Source organism: Mytilus trossulus, chromosome 8 (assembly GCF_036588685.1).
Source record: "Mytilus trossulus isolate FHL-02 chromosome 8, PNRI_Mtr1.1.1.hap1, whole genome shotgun sequence".
In the NCBI taxonomy this organism is placed as follows: domain Eukaryota; kingdom Metazoa; phylum Mollusca; class Bivalvia; order Mytilida; family Mytilidae; genus Mytilus; species Mytilus trossulus.
The window spans coordinates 8,503,427-8,520,477 of NC_086380.1; the positions used below are offsets into that span (position 1 = coordinate 8,503,427).

Genomic DNA, 17,051 nt, shown 5'->3' on the forward strand with positions numbered 1-17,051 from the left:
GGGACGAACTGGACACTTCATTGTTGAGTTTATCCCAGAACTCCTATCTATAAATGGACTGGTCTTCTATAAGGGAACTTCTTAAACCCAGCCCAGTCAAGGGAAGTAAATCTAGTAATATCATGTCTTTGTCTGCATCGTCCAAAGACGCATTTAGTTTCCTCACAATAACTTTAGATTTAGTGAATGGATCTCTAGAAATTTTTACCAGATGGTTTAATACCACTAAAGAAAGGTTGGGCTTGATATTGGGGGTTATAGTCTCAATAGTTTAGGAATTAGAGGCCAAAAAAGGGGCCTTAGATTAGCATTTTTGTAGTTATCAAACAATAACTTGTGTTTAAGTGGATAAATCTCTCTGAAATTATACCACATGTTTCCATACCATAAAGGGATGGTTACTAATGTTTTTGGGGGTTATGGCTAAAAATGTTTAGGAATTATGATAAAAAAAGGGGGAAACTAGGTTTTTCTGGTCAATGGACAGTTAAGACAATTAAAAAGCAGTGTACTGTATTTGGGCATATATGGTCCGCACTTATTTAGCTCACCTGGTCCGAAAGGCCAAGTGAGCTTTTCTCATCACTTAGCGTCTAGTTTAAAAAATGAGTCATGTGAACCTGACAAACAACGAAGATGGGCCCCATGGCTAAAAATAGAAAATAGGGGTAAAATGTTGATTTTGGCGTATATCACTGAAACCAAAGCATTTAGAGCAAATCTGATATGGGATAAAATTGTTTATCAGGTGAAGATCTATCGACATGGACATTTTCAGATGAATAGGAAAACCTGTTGTTGGGTTGCTGTCCCTAAATTGATAATTTTAAGGAAATTTTACTGTTTTTGGTTATTATCTTTAATATTATAATAGATAGAGATAAACTGTAAACAGCAATAATGTTCAGGAAAGTAAGATTTACAAATAAGTCAACATGACAGAAATGGTCAGTTGACCCCTTTAGGAGTTATTGCCCTTTATAGTCCATTTTTAACCATTTTACGTAAATCTTAGTAATCTTTTACAAAAATCTTCTCCTCTGAAACTACTGTGCTAAATTTTATCAAACTTGGCAACAATCATCTTTAGGGTATCTAGTTTAAAAAATGTGTCCGGTGACCCCACCATCAAACCAAGATGGCCGGCACTGCTAAAAATAGAACATAGGGGTAAAATGCAGTTTTTGACTTATAACTCAAAAACCAAAGCATATAGAGCTAACCTGACATGGGGTAAAATTGTTTATCAGGTCAAGATCTATCTGACCTGAAATTTTCAGATGAATCAGGGAGCCTGTTGTTGGGTTGCTGCCCCTGAATTGGTAATTTTAAGGAAATTTTGCTGTTTTTGGTTATTATCTTGAATATTATTATAGATAGAGATAAACTGTAAACAGCAAAAATGTTCAGCAAAGTAAGATTTACAAATAAGTCAACATGACCAAAATGGTCAGTTGACCCCTTTAGGAGTAATTGCACTTTATAGTCAATTTTTAACCAATTTGTAAATCTTAGTTATCTTTTAGATAAATCTTCTCCTCTGAAACTACAGGGCCAAATTAATCCAAACTTGGCCACAATCATCTTTTGGGTGTCTAGTTTTAAAAATGTGTACGGTGATCCGGCCATCAAATCAAGATGGTTGCCACAGCTAAAAATAGAACATAGGTGTAAAATGCAGTTTTTGGCTTATAACTAAAAAAACAAAGCATTTAGAGCAAACCTGACTGTATAAATTTGTTTATCAGGTGAAGAATCATCTGCTCTGAGTTTTCAGTTGAATAGGACAACCGGTTGTTGGGTTGCTGCCCCTGAATTGGTAGTTTTAAGGAAATTTTGCTGTTTTTGGTTATTATCTTGAATATTTTTATAGATAGAGATAAACTGTAAATAAGTCAACATGACTGAAATGACCCCCTAAGGAGTTATTGTCCTTTATAGTCCATTTTTAACAATTTTCATAAAATTTGTAATTTTTACTTACATTTTCCACTGAAACTACTGGTCCAAGTTCATTATAGATAGAGATAATTGTAAGCAGCAAGAATGTTTCGTTAAGTAAGATGTAAAAACACATCACCATCTCAAAAATATAATTTTGTCATGAATCCATCTGCTTCCATTGTTTAATATTCACATTGACCAAGGTGAGCGACACAGGCTCTTTAGAGCCTTTAGTTTTACAGCATCATTATTCTCTTTGCTTTATTTTTTTCTCAGGATTCCGCTATTCTGTTAAACCTAATACAAATCCTCAGTTTATCTTAATAATATCTCGTGCATATCCACTTATATCAATTTCCTAAAAATAATTGGAGAAGATAGGGGGATTTAGTGACCGGTATACAAAGCAGTATCATGATGTCAAAAGTAGACACAAACCCAGCAATGAATAAGGACGATGTTCTGTGCATAAGTCAATAATTTTTACAAAAAGTGTTTTTTTTTATTAGAATTGTGAGATCGTAGATTATAACCAATATCGGTCCTCGTCCGTGTTTAGAGTGGGATCCTGCTATTGATAATAACAAGTACCGTTAACAATGACTTGGTACGATCAATCCATTGCTATTTGACGTGCCTGGCCACTCTGCGACTAATATTTAATAAGATGAGATCAACTACATGTATATCCACTCTAGACCAAAATTACGTAGATGTAGTATGAAACCACTATAGGTCACCATATGGACGTCAACAATGAGCAACACTCATACAGTATTTCAAGTTATAGCAGGCTAAAATATGACAAAAAGTCAAACAATTCAAATGGGAAAACAAACGGGTTGATTTATGTAAAAAGTAATAAAATTGAAAAACAGCAACGAACGGCGACCACTGAATTACATGCTCTTGAACTAAGAAAGACACATATAGAATACATGTGGCGTGGTTAAACATGTTTGTGCTGGCTCAACGTACGCTACGATACAGAATAATACAACACAACATAGACTAACTGTAAAATTCAGTTATAAATGGCTTGAATCGTCAATTGGTACGATACATGCAAACTTAAACTGACATATATGAAGACGAAAGACACAAAGTACATGTTAAGAGTACTTGTGGTTACTGACAGCTAGTGCAAAGCCAAAAACAACAAAGACATCAAGTGTGTTATTCCAATGTATCTCTGTATCCACAATCAGTATAATACTTTAAAGAAAAAAGAATTCACCAATAAGTAGCGGATAGTATAGCTACCCATTATCATTTTGACACGAAAATTACATTGTAAAAGGCTATAGCAATACGTATATCATAAGAGCATGGAAAACAATTTAAATTGAATTTAATTTCGAATTTCAATTTATAGCTCATCAAACATATTGACACGTAAAAGAACATTAAGAAAATTATACTAACTGACAAAGCACGAAGGTTAGAAAGACATTGTTCAAAATTAAATGGATTTATCACAAAATTGTTGGTCGTTCTTTATTCGCTTGGACACCATTTGCTGGTCATGCCTGTTTACATTGACGTTTCGTTAAGCATTTTTACTAAATAAATAATGGAAACCATTAATAAAACAAAAGATTGCTTTTTAATCAATATCATTTTAAATGTTTAACGGGTAATTGAAAAAGTTCCAGATTGTTACAGATTTTTGTCTATTGCAAACAAAAAGTAATAATACATTGACGGACCCAAAGGTGGGAATCTGTGGGTAGGACTTAATTTTTCCCGATTTCCTTTTTTTTTATTACAAATTTAATATTACCTCCTGCACATCAGAAGTAGGAAAGGAACCCTTCAAGTTAATCTCTTGTGACAGTCGGGGACTTTGAAAAGTTGGTTCAAACGCCCGGAAAACAATGAAACATTTACAAAATTTATATATATCAGGCCGATAGTTTTTCTCGTTTGAATTGTTTTACATTTGTTATTTCGGGGCCTTTAATAGCTGACTATGCGGAATGGATTTTTCTCCGAATGATTGTTGAAGACCATGTAGCGACCTAATATTATTATCTTCTATGTCATTTTACCTCTTGTAGAAAGTTATCTTATTGGTAAGCATACCACACTTTCATATTTTCTTTTAACGAAAATACAAAAGATCATTAAATAGAAGTGTACCGGACAATGCATTTTAATAGTGTCCTTCGTCGCAACTTATCTATGAAGATGATAATAAATAGGAAAATATGAAACAACAGACATTGTCATATTGTACATGTAGACACCTGTTCAAAATGGAATACTGAATGGTGTATCATTAATGCCTTTTGGTTGTTTGTGGTGTTGGGTTGCTGTTTCATTGACGTATACCTCAAATCTCCTTGTATTCATGTCAGAAATACATCCACACGTGAAACGAAGAAATTTACGTATATTCATAGGTGTAATAAAGCTGCAATTATTTTACCGCCGAAAAATAAGAAAATTTATAATGGATTTATCTGAAGTTAAATAATTTCTTTTTTTAAGTCGTCAAATTTCCTTTCGGAAAATGTATCGTTACAGCTTCGTAGCATGAAGATAAGACAGCACAATGAAGGGCGATAACTCTTAAATATTTCAACAATTTTAATAAAATGCAAATTATGATTTTTTTTATAAATTAAACATTTCACTTTTGAACAAAAAATATTCCACATAACCACTTAATTCGTTTTATTTGAGTATGCCAATAAAATATTTATATGTTAAACAGTATAATGAATAATTAATATCAAGACACGCTTTTAGATTCTAACGAAATAAAAATGATTAAATCATAATTTCCGTACGCATATTAAATGATTTATTTAATTCACATTCTGGATTTCAATACACTTTGCAAGGTATTTACCTGACACACTTTTAGCGCCTTAAGTGAATTGATCCGTAAATTAGGTGAATTATATTGGTTTTCTATTTATATACCTGGAGAAGTTGTTAGACAGGTTTTACAGCATAAATTCACACTTCAGTTATTTTAAATGACAACTAATGTAAAGGACAGAAAGCCTACGAATGGACTGATATTTTTGTTATTCAGGGCTTGGTTTTGGGGGATCACTGGCAACTTGTTTTGGGATCTTACAGAAGGGTGAAGGGGGATTTCGGGTTTTGAGGGACCTTCCCTGATTGGACTGATATTGAAATTGCAAGGTAAGTTTTATTTGTTATTTTTTTACCTGGAGAATTAATTATGTTACCTAATTGATTTCTTTGGAATTTTCGAAGTTTACTTTCAAATCGGCTGTTTTGTTTTGAACAGTGAATGTGTCAAGAAATCAACTGCTATGTTTTGAATTTCGCAAAAACTTATAATTAATGACAAAAAATGTTTCATTCAAAACAAATATATGAAATGTTTCCTTATATTGGAAAATAAATAAATACAAAAACAAAAGTCGACACCCACCCGAAACTCTGCAACCATGCATGTCTGCACCCATTCCAATTCACATGTGAATTGATTTCTAAGTTATAATTGAGATCATTGTGGAATAAGATTTTAGCATACATGATAGACAAATAAAAGTCCAAAAGAATAATATTATCTGCCAGATATTTATGTATTAAGCATTTTGAAAAATATGAAAAAATGAGGGGCGATCCACCCTAAACAGTACAAAATGCACAAAGAAAAAAATATTTAGATTGTCTGTTACTATAGAAATTATAATAGGATTGTTGATTATTGTGCAAATTAGAAAGGAAACACATACTGTCAGTGAACGTTTACTTTTCTTTCTCAGTCTTGCAACACGTGAAAAAAAAACCAACTAAAAAATACGTCTTCACATTCTTGATACATGTAGAAAAAAAACATAAAATAAACATGATTAATAAATAGATCCGCATTTCGTGCATATTAACGGACAAAAAGGCTGAATAGGTACCGATTATCAGGTTATCTGCATGTTGATATCGTAAAATATCAGCTGCGAGACATAATATGAAGCTTTTTGTCGAGTGAGCGTAGCGAACGAGATCAAAAAGCCTTCATATAATGTCAAGCAGCTGATATTTTACAATATCAATATGCAGATAATCTGATAATCGATTTATCGGGCTATATTTGCGTGTTTCGGAAGTGTTTTCTTTGTTTCACCAGCACACAAAAGATGACTTGATAAGTTCGGGTCAAAGTTATTAACGTCGGTTCAAACATTATGACGTCGCTGATATGTCCGGGTCAAACTTATTAAGGCCGGGTCAACGTATTTGACGTCACAAAGACATGATACGGAATAATATTAAGAGCTGAACAGAGTGATATAGACAGAGGGACGACCGATAAGGTCTTGTACCATATGTTTTGTATTGACATAATTTGGTTCAAAGGATAGCTTTTAAAAAGTTAATTGTTTTGGAGTATTCATGAGTTTCTTAATTGTCAAATGATGTTTCCTATTGAAATGCTGAACAGATTTTAGAGGACTCCCGCAGACAGACTGAGTGTAATTTTATCCCCAATAGGTTGTAAATTTACTGCAATTAAAATTAGTTTAGATTTATAGAAAACTATTACAAGATGCAAATCATTTGACAAAAGGTCATGTCTTTTGATGGTTAATATTAAACTATTAAGGATACCAAACAAGATTACAATCAGCTGTTTTTTCGTGGTCTCTTCTTTGAGCATATAATACTAGAGAGAGAGGCAATTTTAACAGCAAATTTTCATCAGATAGTCGGGAGACTGGTTTATTTATTGAATTGATATCATTTTGGAAAACTAAGAGTTTAAGAGGGCTAAATCTAACACCATATTAATGGTTCTGCAAAAAAATTATGAACCAAAAGTTTCAATTAGCAATTCAAAACAGACGCCTGCTTTAATATTTTAGCTGATCATACAAAATAAAACCATTTTCGGGGTAAATATAATAAGAGTTACAATACCCCATATTTTGGTGACTATTTCAAATCTGATTAAGATTAAAAAAAATCGTCTTGTTTGGAATGGGGATGTTAATATAATTCTGTGTAATGTGAGTTGAAAAAACACTGAACTACTGGGTACCTTACTGAGGGGAAAATTAGTTTGTGGTCTGCTACATGGCAAAACGAATGTTTTTTTTTCAATAAGCAGTTTATAATTTCCGTCCCGTATTCCGGTCACTACCTACCTTGAAGAAACTACAAAGTAGCCCAAATCGTTTATTTGCAGTTTGTGGAGGGCTACATCTTTAGTGTTCTTTAATAACTCAACTTCAACCCAGTCCCACTTCATAGGTATCTTATTCCCAAGTTACCGAAGGACAGTACTGTACGTGTCTATGTCTAGAATATCTTTAAGTGGTAGTTGTATAAGCTTCAGAGAAAAAAAAATCTAACTAGCACTTCCATTCAGAACACCGTATTACGGGAACAATGCAATACGAATGATAACCACAATGTTTTGCATGAAAAAAGTACAATTACATGCTTGAGAAACCAATATGCACCATACATGTACCAAGATTTGCAAGATTTATGAGATAAAATTAGACATATGACATAAATTTGCTAATGAGATCATTCATTTTAAATAACATCTTTTATAAGTTAACAGTATGTATTTAAACAGTTTACATACATTTGTTATGTGGACATTGTTGTATCATGTAAAAAATGTTTCGGAAAATGAGTTCAAACTTGGTACAGGGTTTTTCTCATCTAGAAAATAGTGGATTTAACCTGGTTTAATAGGTATCTAAACCTTTTACTCGTATGAAAGAGGGATAAACGATACCAAAGGGACAGTCAAAGTTATAGATCTAAAATAAATTGACAACGCCATGGCTAAAAATAAACTGACAAACAGACATATAATAGTACATAAGACACAACAGAGAAAACTTAAGACTGAGCAACACGAACCCCTTTAAAAAACTTGAGGTATTCTCAGGTAACTGTCGCATCAAATTCCAAATTCCAAATGATACTACTGTTGCTTTATCACAGAAATGAAAACTGAACAATTAAACAAAACATTACATGTATGACTTTTTCCCATTGTTGCTTACATCGGCCACAAATTACAGTGATATTGTTTGCATTAAATTAGTGGAGAATAAAGGCTTTTTCCCCTGGAGAAAAATCCCAATTTGAAAAAAATGGCTTAAAATTATTTCCAAAAAGACAACTTTTTCCTCAAACAGTGCAGTCTCAGTAGTACTGTAATTGTGCATGAATGCAAATTGAAAAACACTCATTTATACATTTTTCATGCCTAAAATGACTATATGTGTACATTTAAGGGTCTATTTATGTATCATCAATGACAAAATGAGGTCTTATTTTAAAGCAGGGTTTGACTCTTGAAAACGGGTCTGTAAATTGAAGTTTCAGTCAAATTCATGGTTAATTTCAAATTTCCAAATTTGATGAAAATGACGCATATTTTCAAAATAAAAAGGGGCGGAGGTAGACTAACCATAGTTTTTAAAAAAGGCAACAATATCACTGTAAAAAAACCCACCATTGAATTAGAGAAACATGTCTTTGCCTGATTTTTTGTTATTACATGAATTTCAGATGGCGTTATCGACGGGTTTACTCGCCTTCTGTTTACTGAATGCTGTTTTTGGACAAGAAGACTGTCCGGCCACCACCACACCTTGTTTCTACGAGAACATCGGATTTTATCCGGCAGGCAATAACCAAGCTAATGAACATTACTACATCGGTGGATTATTTGGTGTCCACGAGATGCCAAATGATGCTTACTCATGTTCCAGATCCGCAATACGAGACCGCGGAATAATAAATCTCCAGGCATTCTTATGGGGAGTTCAAAATATTGGTAGTACCATATCTGCAGGGGGCGTGGCGTTAGATTCATGCTCCTCCTCGGATCAAAATATCGAGAACATTCTCAGCTTTGAAACATGTAAAGTAACACTTGGCGAGACCAACCCAGTATCGCCTAGAAATTTACTGGCATACGTAGGTCCAGACCGAAGTACACAAGTACCAGCAGTCTCTTCATTGTTGTATGAAATGAATAAAACTCATATCAGTCATGCCGCCACATCGCCACGTTTACGTGATGGCGATAAAGATTCGTTTTTCTTACGAACAGTACCGACTGACGTAAAAGATGTCCTAATGATGAAAGAACTCCTGGGTAAATTAAATGCTAAGTACGTTATTGCTATCTATCAAGACGATGAGTATGGGATGGGACTGTTTGAGTCGTTCAATTCCACGATGTCTCAAGCAAGTGTGTGTATAGTCTACAAAGTAAAAATGACATCAACAAATATGGCTGAGATAGCTTCACAGCTCCGTACCAGAATCGCTACTAGGTATGTCGCTTTGTTGATGACATCAGACAATGTTAAAATGCTTTTTGATTATCTCCGTTCAACAAGTGTATCATTTCCTATTGGTCAGTTTTCTTTCATTGGAACATCATCATGGGGGACTTTGACTGACGTCACAAGTGGTGGTGGCATTAGTGGTTATACAGTACAGATTTCCGCCCCAACGTCGATAGAGAATGAAGTCAATCAATTTTACACCTATTTAGAATCACTTAAGCCAAGTCAGAACATGCGTAATCCTTGGTATGATAAGTGGTGGAGGTCAAAGGTCGACTGCCCAACGGGAATTCTAGCTGACTGCGAGGCCACCAAATCTTTAGTTGGGAAATCTTATAGAGATGTCTATACCCCTTTTACTCTAATGGCTATTAAGGCGATAAAGAAAGGTATTGAGGCGGTGTCTCAGTCAGAGTGCGTTGGTTCAGCACAAGTCTTATGCTCCAATCTGTTGAATCAACACAATAGAGGTCAGCTGATCAGAAATGCCATAATTTTAGCCACAGACAACAGTGGCCGCAGGTATTTCCAGGATAATGGTGAACTGGCTGATAATTTGGTCAACTTTAAAATTTATAAAATAGACAGTACCGGAAGTTATAATGTGGTAAGTTTTCCAAATAGCATGTGAAGCTCATTTCAAATCCAATTACGATAAATAAATTGGGAGTTTTTAACTTAAATTATACAAATAATGCAAGTCCTTAATGAGTATGATTTCACAAACGAAGAAACAGATAAAACAACACACATATAACTTATATTGTTAGTAACAAGTATAGATGATCATTCTATAAACACTTAACCATATGGTTATATTATATCTTTGTTTAATTATACTATATAAAACAAGTACAGAAAATGTATGAAATATACAAAGAAAGCAACATATGTTCAATAAATGCACCAGAAGAAGCAACAGATATACAAAGTATATTCACGCAGAAGCATAACATTGAGAAAGGAACATACATAAAACTACTGTAGCAAAACCAATGAATAAAGTTGAAAAAGATATAACAAACAATTAAAGTGTATGCAGAAATAACAATCATAGAATAAATAAAATAAGTTTTCTATGTTATTTTTAATAGAAAATTTATTTAAAACTATGTATGCGACATTTAACATCCATCATTTAACTTCCACAATCGTTTTGTTGTCAGCATATTTCAAATATAAATTATACTAGTAAGCACTATTAATGTTTGTCATGCTTACCATTTCTTTTAAGACATATAATAACGGAAAACTGGCTTATTTAGTTTTTTTAAGTTACAAAATGTGTAGCTCGGAACTGTACGCAAGACCATAACAAAAGATACATGCCTTCCTGTCTACATAGTTGGGGTTCAGCCATTTAAATTCAAGGTTGTTTTTTTTTTCGTCGAAATCAATTTTCTCTCTCTCAGTTGTTCAACGCTATCAATTGAATATTTCCCCCCCCCCCCCCCCCCCCAAAATTTAACATATGGGAAAAATCTGGCTTCAGAATATTGTTTTGGTCATCTGCTTGACAACAATATTTTTCCCCATCAAATTTGGGATCAGAATATTATTTTTGGAAAAACAATACCCCTCTTTTTGAAGTTACATGGTCGTTCCCTCATGTGCATTATATGGGTTTGCTGGTTAATCTAATAAAACATTACATTTCAGTTTGCTAACTATCAAATGTAGCACCTGCCATAGATTCTTAATGTCCGAACTCTCCTTGATAATAATTTCTCTTTGCAATTTGCTATGTTTGATTAAAGATATGTAAGCTAGGTTCCTTTAGACATATAACAAAAAACCTTCAAAATTTCAAATTTTCAAATTTTCAATTTATTAAAATGCGTAAATAGGAATGTCCTCGAGTCTTTTGTCTCAAGCTCCTGGTTTCCCGTTTACTAGTAGTTCTGTACATGGTTTTATGTGTTTATGGGTTAATCTTATCGAAACCTTACTTTTCAGTTTGCTAACTATGATGGAAATAACTTCATTCTATCTGGTGTAGCACCTGCCATAGATTCTCAATGTCCGAACTCTCCTTGTTTGGAATGTGGTGAGATGCCATCTTCGACGCAACCAACTACCAAACCACCAACGACGACTACAGTAACCACAACAACCGACATTACCGAGGGAGGGAAATACACACAAGTTCTCATGTTGTCAACACAGGAATTTACAGGAGTGTATGCAGACCAACAAAGAGATATGTACGAATTAAGATTTGAACTGGGCCAGAAATGGATCATTGCATTGGGAGTTTTAGCGGGAGTTGGTCTATTAGCTGTCCTTGTATTTGAAATTTATATTTTATACAAATTAATGGGAACGAAAACTGGACGTCAATGGAGAACATTATGGCTAGGACAGTTGCTTCTTTTTGGCATATTTTTATCCTACTTAACTCTATTTGCATATTTACCTATCCCAACCGACGCTACTTGCGGTATCACACGCTTTGGTGTAGGTCTTTCATATTCAATTATGTTTGCTGTCCTTTTGGTTAAATTAATGGTCATTTTAACTTCAAAATCAAGCGAACAATCAATTTTAGCTGATGACATTGCATCACCTAACTATCTTAAAGGCATCTATCAGTTTCTCATGTTTGTATTTGTCGTCGGTGTGCAGGTAGTCATTGACGCACAGTGGTTAATACTTGTTCCCCCAAGAGCAGTCAAGGTCATCACAAATAATGGAGACGAGGCTTGGGTGTGCAACCATTTCACATGGGAAGCAAAAACAGGATGGAGAGATATGAAGAACTTTGTTCGAACTGGGTTCGAAAATCATCTAATTTCTCTAGTTTACATTATGTTTCTAATATTGATGAACACTGTCGTGGCCATGAGAGCCCATGGAATTATAACCAATCATAGAGAAAGCATTTTTATTGGAATTGCTTCTGGTTTCTGTATTCCAATCTGGATTGCATGGGGTCTTGTAGCAGGACTCAACCGGGAACACGACGTATCACACGAGTTTACGGACGCATGTATGGCATTTGGGTTGTTCATTACAGCTTCCTTAGTTCTATTTTCGATGTTTCTACCAAAAGTCCGCCAACTTGTCAACATGGGTGTAGAAGGCATATATCTGGAAGATGACAGGGAATCGTACTATGCACAGTCTGTCATCATGGCACCACCAAGCTATAAGAGCAGACCTAGCTCAGTAATATACGTCAATCATACAGATCCAGTTGTTCTTAGCAACGGCGATCCAAGTAAGAACTATCAATTTAAACAAAAAATATTTTCTATATAAATTTCATGCGTTCGAAGTGATTCTTTTGGTTTTACCTTCCTTAGCAACGCGCAAATTCAAATATTTAATTGTGAAGGATGACTGACAGTCTGTTTTATTGTTGTTGTGTACATACACATCGACTTTACATACAATTTCTTTACTTTCTTGCTGACAACGTAACTGGTAACTTGTAGATTAAAAATCCGACAGGTGTAATTTAATGACTTCGTCGGAGAATAGATACATTACATGACAAAAAGTTTTAAAAATTGTCATATTGGAGAAAACACAATGGCGGATCCAGGAATTTTCAAAAGTGGGGGCCCACTTACTGACCTACGAGGGGGCTCGCTCCAGTCACGCCTTAGTGATAACCTATATAAGTAACGAAATTTTTTCACAAAAAGGGAGGTCTGGGCCCCCTAAATCCGCCTCTGAAACATGCAGAAACAAAATTTCTAAACAAAATTAGTTGTAATTCATAGAAAAAACAGAAAATTAGTTGTTGCAATTCATAGAAAAAAACAGAAAGATAGTTGTTAAAATTCATAGAAAAAAAACCCAGAAAATTTGTTGTTTTAATTCATAGCAAAAAACAGAACATTAGTTGCTGTAATTCATAGAAAAAACAGGCTCGACTCTGAACTACTTTTGAAATGACGTTCTTGAAATTTGTAAAAATAAAATGTACTACGGTAAAAAAACGATACTTTTCATAACTCTAAATTATAATACAAAATTATTAACAATACGAACCATTTTTCAGATCATTTAAAGCATCCTGGGAGCATGTATAGTGGCCACAGTGCTCCAGTTTATACTAAACGACCAGATGCAATGTATGCAACTGCAAGTAAAAGTCTAAAATTAACGAACGATTTATCTGGGAAACATCCACAACAACAAGAGAGGAAACGACCTCAATCAGAGGCTGGATATATGTATAGAAAAACCAGATCTGAAAGTGGAGGTACTGTAAGGAGTTTAAGAAGTGAGTATTTCTATGAGGGTCTGAATGGGGGTGAATATACAGAAAAAAATACGAATATGAACAAAGCCTACAAAATACAAAAAAATATTTAAAAAAATGGTTCTAACAATAAGAGTACTTGGGAACAACGTTTTCAAATATGAATAATTGAGAAAATTGGCATAAAAATTAAGGTAGCACATAACACTACAGGGAGATGCTCTGTAAAAATCAGCTGAGAAAATATATTGTTCAAGAGTTTTTTTTAATATTTTACTTAAAGGGTCAAAGTAAATACTTTTGGTCAAGATTTTATGAAAATTAAACGAGCCTTATTAATTTTAGTCTGAGTTTTAAGCGTAGAAAGAATTTAATAAGTAACAAAGTTTTTTATAAATCATTGTCATATTTACTCACAAAACCTGCGTTTCTATTGGCGCTCTCTGTAAAGAATGGCTCCTCCTATTTTTTTTTTAATACCATACAATGACCACTTTACATAATATAGTTCTAGAATCAGTAATTATGGAGTTAAAAACGAGAACACAACCAAAATCTCGCTACAGACTAAAAGTAATTTCAAAGTTGGTTTCATAAAAAAATAGACCAAAGCGGGAGTCTTATTCTATCTTGTTACTAAAACTTAAAAAAAAATTGAAATATTTTGACACTTTGCAAACAAGAACACGGGTAGACATAATTGAGAAAGCAACCAAACGACAACATAGTCAAGATGGATTTTTTTGTTATCTACAAAACTAGACAATTGTTTATTGGTTTTATGTTATGCCAGGCTCTTCAAGTAATAGTTATCAAAGGTATCAGACTTATAATTTGATACGTCAGACGCGCGTTTCGTCTTCACAAAGAATCATGATCAATGACGCTCATCGTCCAGAGTATAAATGTCAATAATTTCAACAGAACTATAGCTATGCTGTATTAAATTGATGTTTTAATCATTTCTTAAAAGTATGAAATCGTTTAGTTAAACTCTCTAAGTACTGTGTTTTCACATTAAAATAAAATGAGGCATATACATTTGTACTTTATCATGCAGAAATTGATACAGAAATCATTGAAAAATAAATAAATGTATTATGTAACATACATTCATTTTTTCTTCATTTACAGAATCGCGTTCACAGACAGATCTTGGTGCTCTATGAGTTGCATACCAGAAGCCATGTGATATTCGTAGCCAATCATTTTCACGATATACATGTGAACTTTGACTCACTTCCAGTTCACTAGATAAAACTGAATGAGAATGTGATATGACTTTTTCAATGATTATTATAGACATTTGTGTGCAATTATAATTTTGTGAAACCAATTCCATATATTGCACATTGTCCGAATATTAACCAATCAAAATGACATGCTGCATATCCATGTAGTTTGCAAGTACGCATGTCAGCAAAAAAGTGTCACCAATATTGGCGGAATGTGATATTATAAACATAGCATTTTTTGGGGGGAGGGGGTCTTAGCGTTCATGAATGTATTGTTTGATTTATATTTACTCCATTATTGTTACCTTTAATTTTCAAAAGTTTTTTTCTTAGGAAATTGAAATAAAAGAAAAATTGAAAAACAAAATTCAGCCACCAAATAAAATATTTACAAGGTGTAGTTGCAACATGCATTCTATTTGTCTGACATACATATGTTACAGAAAACACTTGTATAAAATTAAGAATGAAATAGGGAATGTGTCAAAGAGACCACAGCCAAACCAAATCGCATACACGAATATTACACGTGCATTCGATAGAACTTGCCATGCATTCATCTGTCGAATATTACAATTATTGAACCGTTTGACAACCAGTAAAAACAAGAAGACAATAGATTAAGGTACTTGGAACAGGGCACTCGTCTCATATAAGGTATATTCAGGTTTTTTGTTGTATGAACAAAAACACTGGTGGTTGTATTTGGCTAAGGAAAAAAGCACTTCCTTAAATTCAAAACAATAAGTCGTTAGCTGGTTTGTCTTGTGGTCTGTCAGTTTAAACAGCTTTAAAACATAAAACAGTTCATTATTTTTTGTTATATTAGCCATATTTCGTATATGAATTTTTAAGACTTGTCTCATTATTGTAGCGAGAGGGATATTAATAAGTGTATTGAGAGCTTGCCGTATATTTTTATTATGACAATATAGTGTGTTTGTATTAATATTTATATGTATATGAAATACACTTGTACATAAAATTTACATATAATTGAAATGTCTTTCTTATTAAAGTGCTACAATGCAGTGTGTACAAATGTCTCTTAGTTCCTCGAGCTTCATAGTATTTAGCGTTTCATTTCTCAGTTGAATACACCAATACCACACGTACATGTATTTCCTTGAATGATTGTGTTCTTTGGACCCTTATATTCGAACTTTAAGGTCACCTGAATTGCTCCTCCAATCCTCTCTTTGGAATATGTCATGGTTAAAGAGTATCATCTGATCGAATAAATATTCTTATCAAATAAAAGTAGGGTTCAGTTTTGACATTAAGATATTACAAATTGAGTTTGGTTCAGTCATTGATAGTGCACTTTGAGTTCGGTTCAGATATTGTGAGTGTATTTTAAGTTTGGTTAAAACATTGAGAGTGCAAGTTCCCTCAGTGAGGTTCAGATATTGAGAATGCCAGTCTAGTTCCATTCAGATATTGAGAGTGCTAGTCTTGTTCTGTTTACACAACGAGAGTGCAAGTTGAGCTTGGTTCATATTTGATTGTATTACTTGTTCAGGCTACCAGCTTTATATATATTTTTATGAACAATTCAAAGACCAGATCAAAACTGCAATGTGATCACACTCAAAATTATTTAGCATTCGAATGGACTCAATTATCTTATGGATTATAGTATAGTTACAATTTTAAATGCTTCGTGTTTTTATGACATGTGTATACTGTGTTGATTTGTCGTTTGAAAATTGTGGGGGGAAAGTAAAATCACGAAAATACTGAACTCAGAGGAAATTTTAAAATGGAAATTCCTTAATCACATGGCAAAGTCAAAAGCTCAAACACTTCAAACGAATTGACAACAACTGTCATATTGTATGCGCACACGTTTAACAACGAATAATTTGGTAGTATGTACACAGAATTTCTGAGTTAATACCATGCACGATATTGAACTATAATTGCTTTCAGCTAGACAGTAAACCTTGCAAAAACTGACAGACATCAGTGACGATCAAAACAGATTTTATAAGACCAAATCAAATACAATGGTGAAGATTTTTGAGTTTTATTCCCTTGGAGAATACTAGTATAAGAAAAGGTTTCATTTTCCCCTATATTCACAAAATTTCATTAAAATGTTCTGTAAATCTCTCACATCATAGTGTCATCCGCATTTAATAGCATTATTATTTAAAAGAAAATACTGCCATCTCGTGTTCAAGGTCATTAATAGAGCTAAAGGCAATAATAGTAAGCCGCTGTTCAAAAGTCATCAATCGAAGGTTCATGATAACCTTTTGGCTAATATGGCCGCATTTACACCACAAATTATATTGAGTACAGACAAACATGTGCACCTAAAATAAATATTTAGGCATGGATAATAGA

General features: G+C 33.6%; 1 protein-coding gene across 1 annotated transcript; it reads left to right on the forward strand.

Moving 5' to 3' along the window:
- Positions 1-4,889: 4,889 nt before the first annotated feature.
- On the forward strand, positions 4,890-15,701 carry LOC134728237 (metabotropic glutamate receptor 3-like). The gene is made up of 5 exons (XM_063592776.1): positions 4,890-5,103; positions 8,464-9,858; positions 11,208-12,471; positions 13,261-13,485; positions 14,599-15,701. Exons 2-5 carry the CDS (start codon positions 8,464-8,466, stop codon positions 14,631-14,633), a joined length of 2,919 nt encoding a protein of 972 aa, XP_063448846.1. The 5' UTR covers positions 4,890-5,103; the 3' UTR covers positions 14,634-15,701.
- Positions 15,702-17,051: the final 1,350 nt, after the last annotated feature.

Bases quoted from the DNA above. Each gene is read 5' to 3' on its own strand.
- LOC134728237 (XM_063592776.1), top strand. From the start codon at position 8,464: ATGGCGTTATCGACGGGTTTACTCGCCTTCTGTTTACTGAATGCTGTT. The intron at 9,859-11,207 runs GTAAGTTTTCCA...CTTACTTTTCAG, and splicing joins GTACCGGAAGTTATAATGTG to TTTGCTAACTATGATGGAAA. The intron at 13,486-14,598 runs GTGAGTATTTCT...CTTCATTTACAG, and splicing joins TACTGTAAGGAGTTTAAGAA to AATCGCGTTCACAGACAGAT.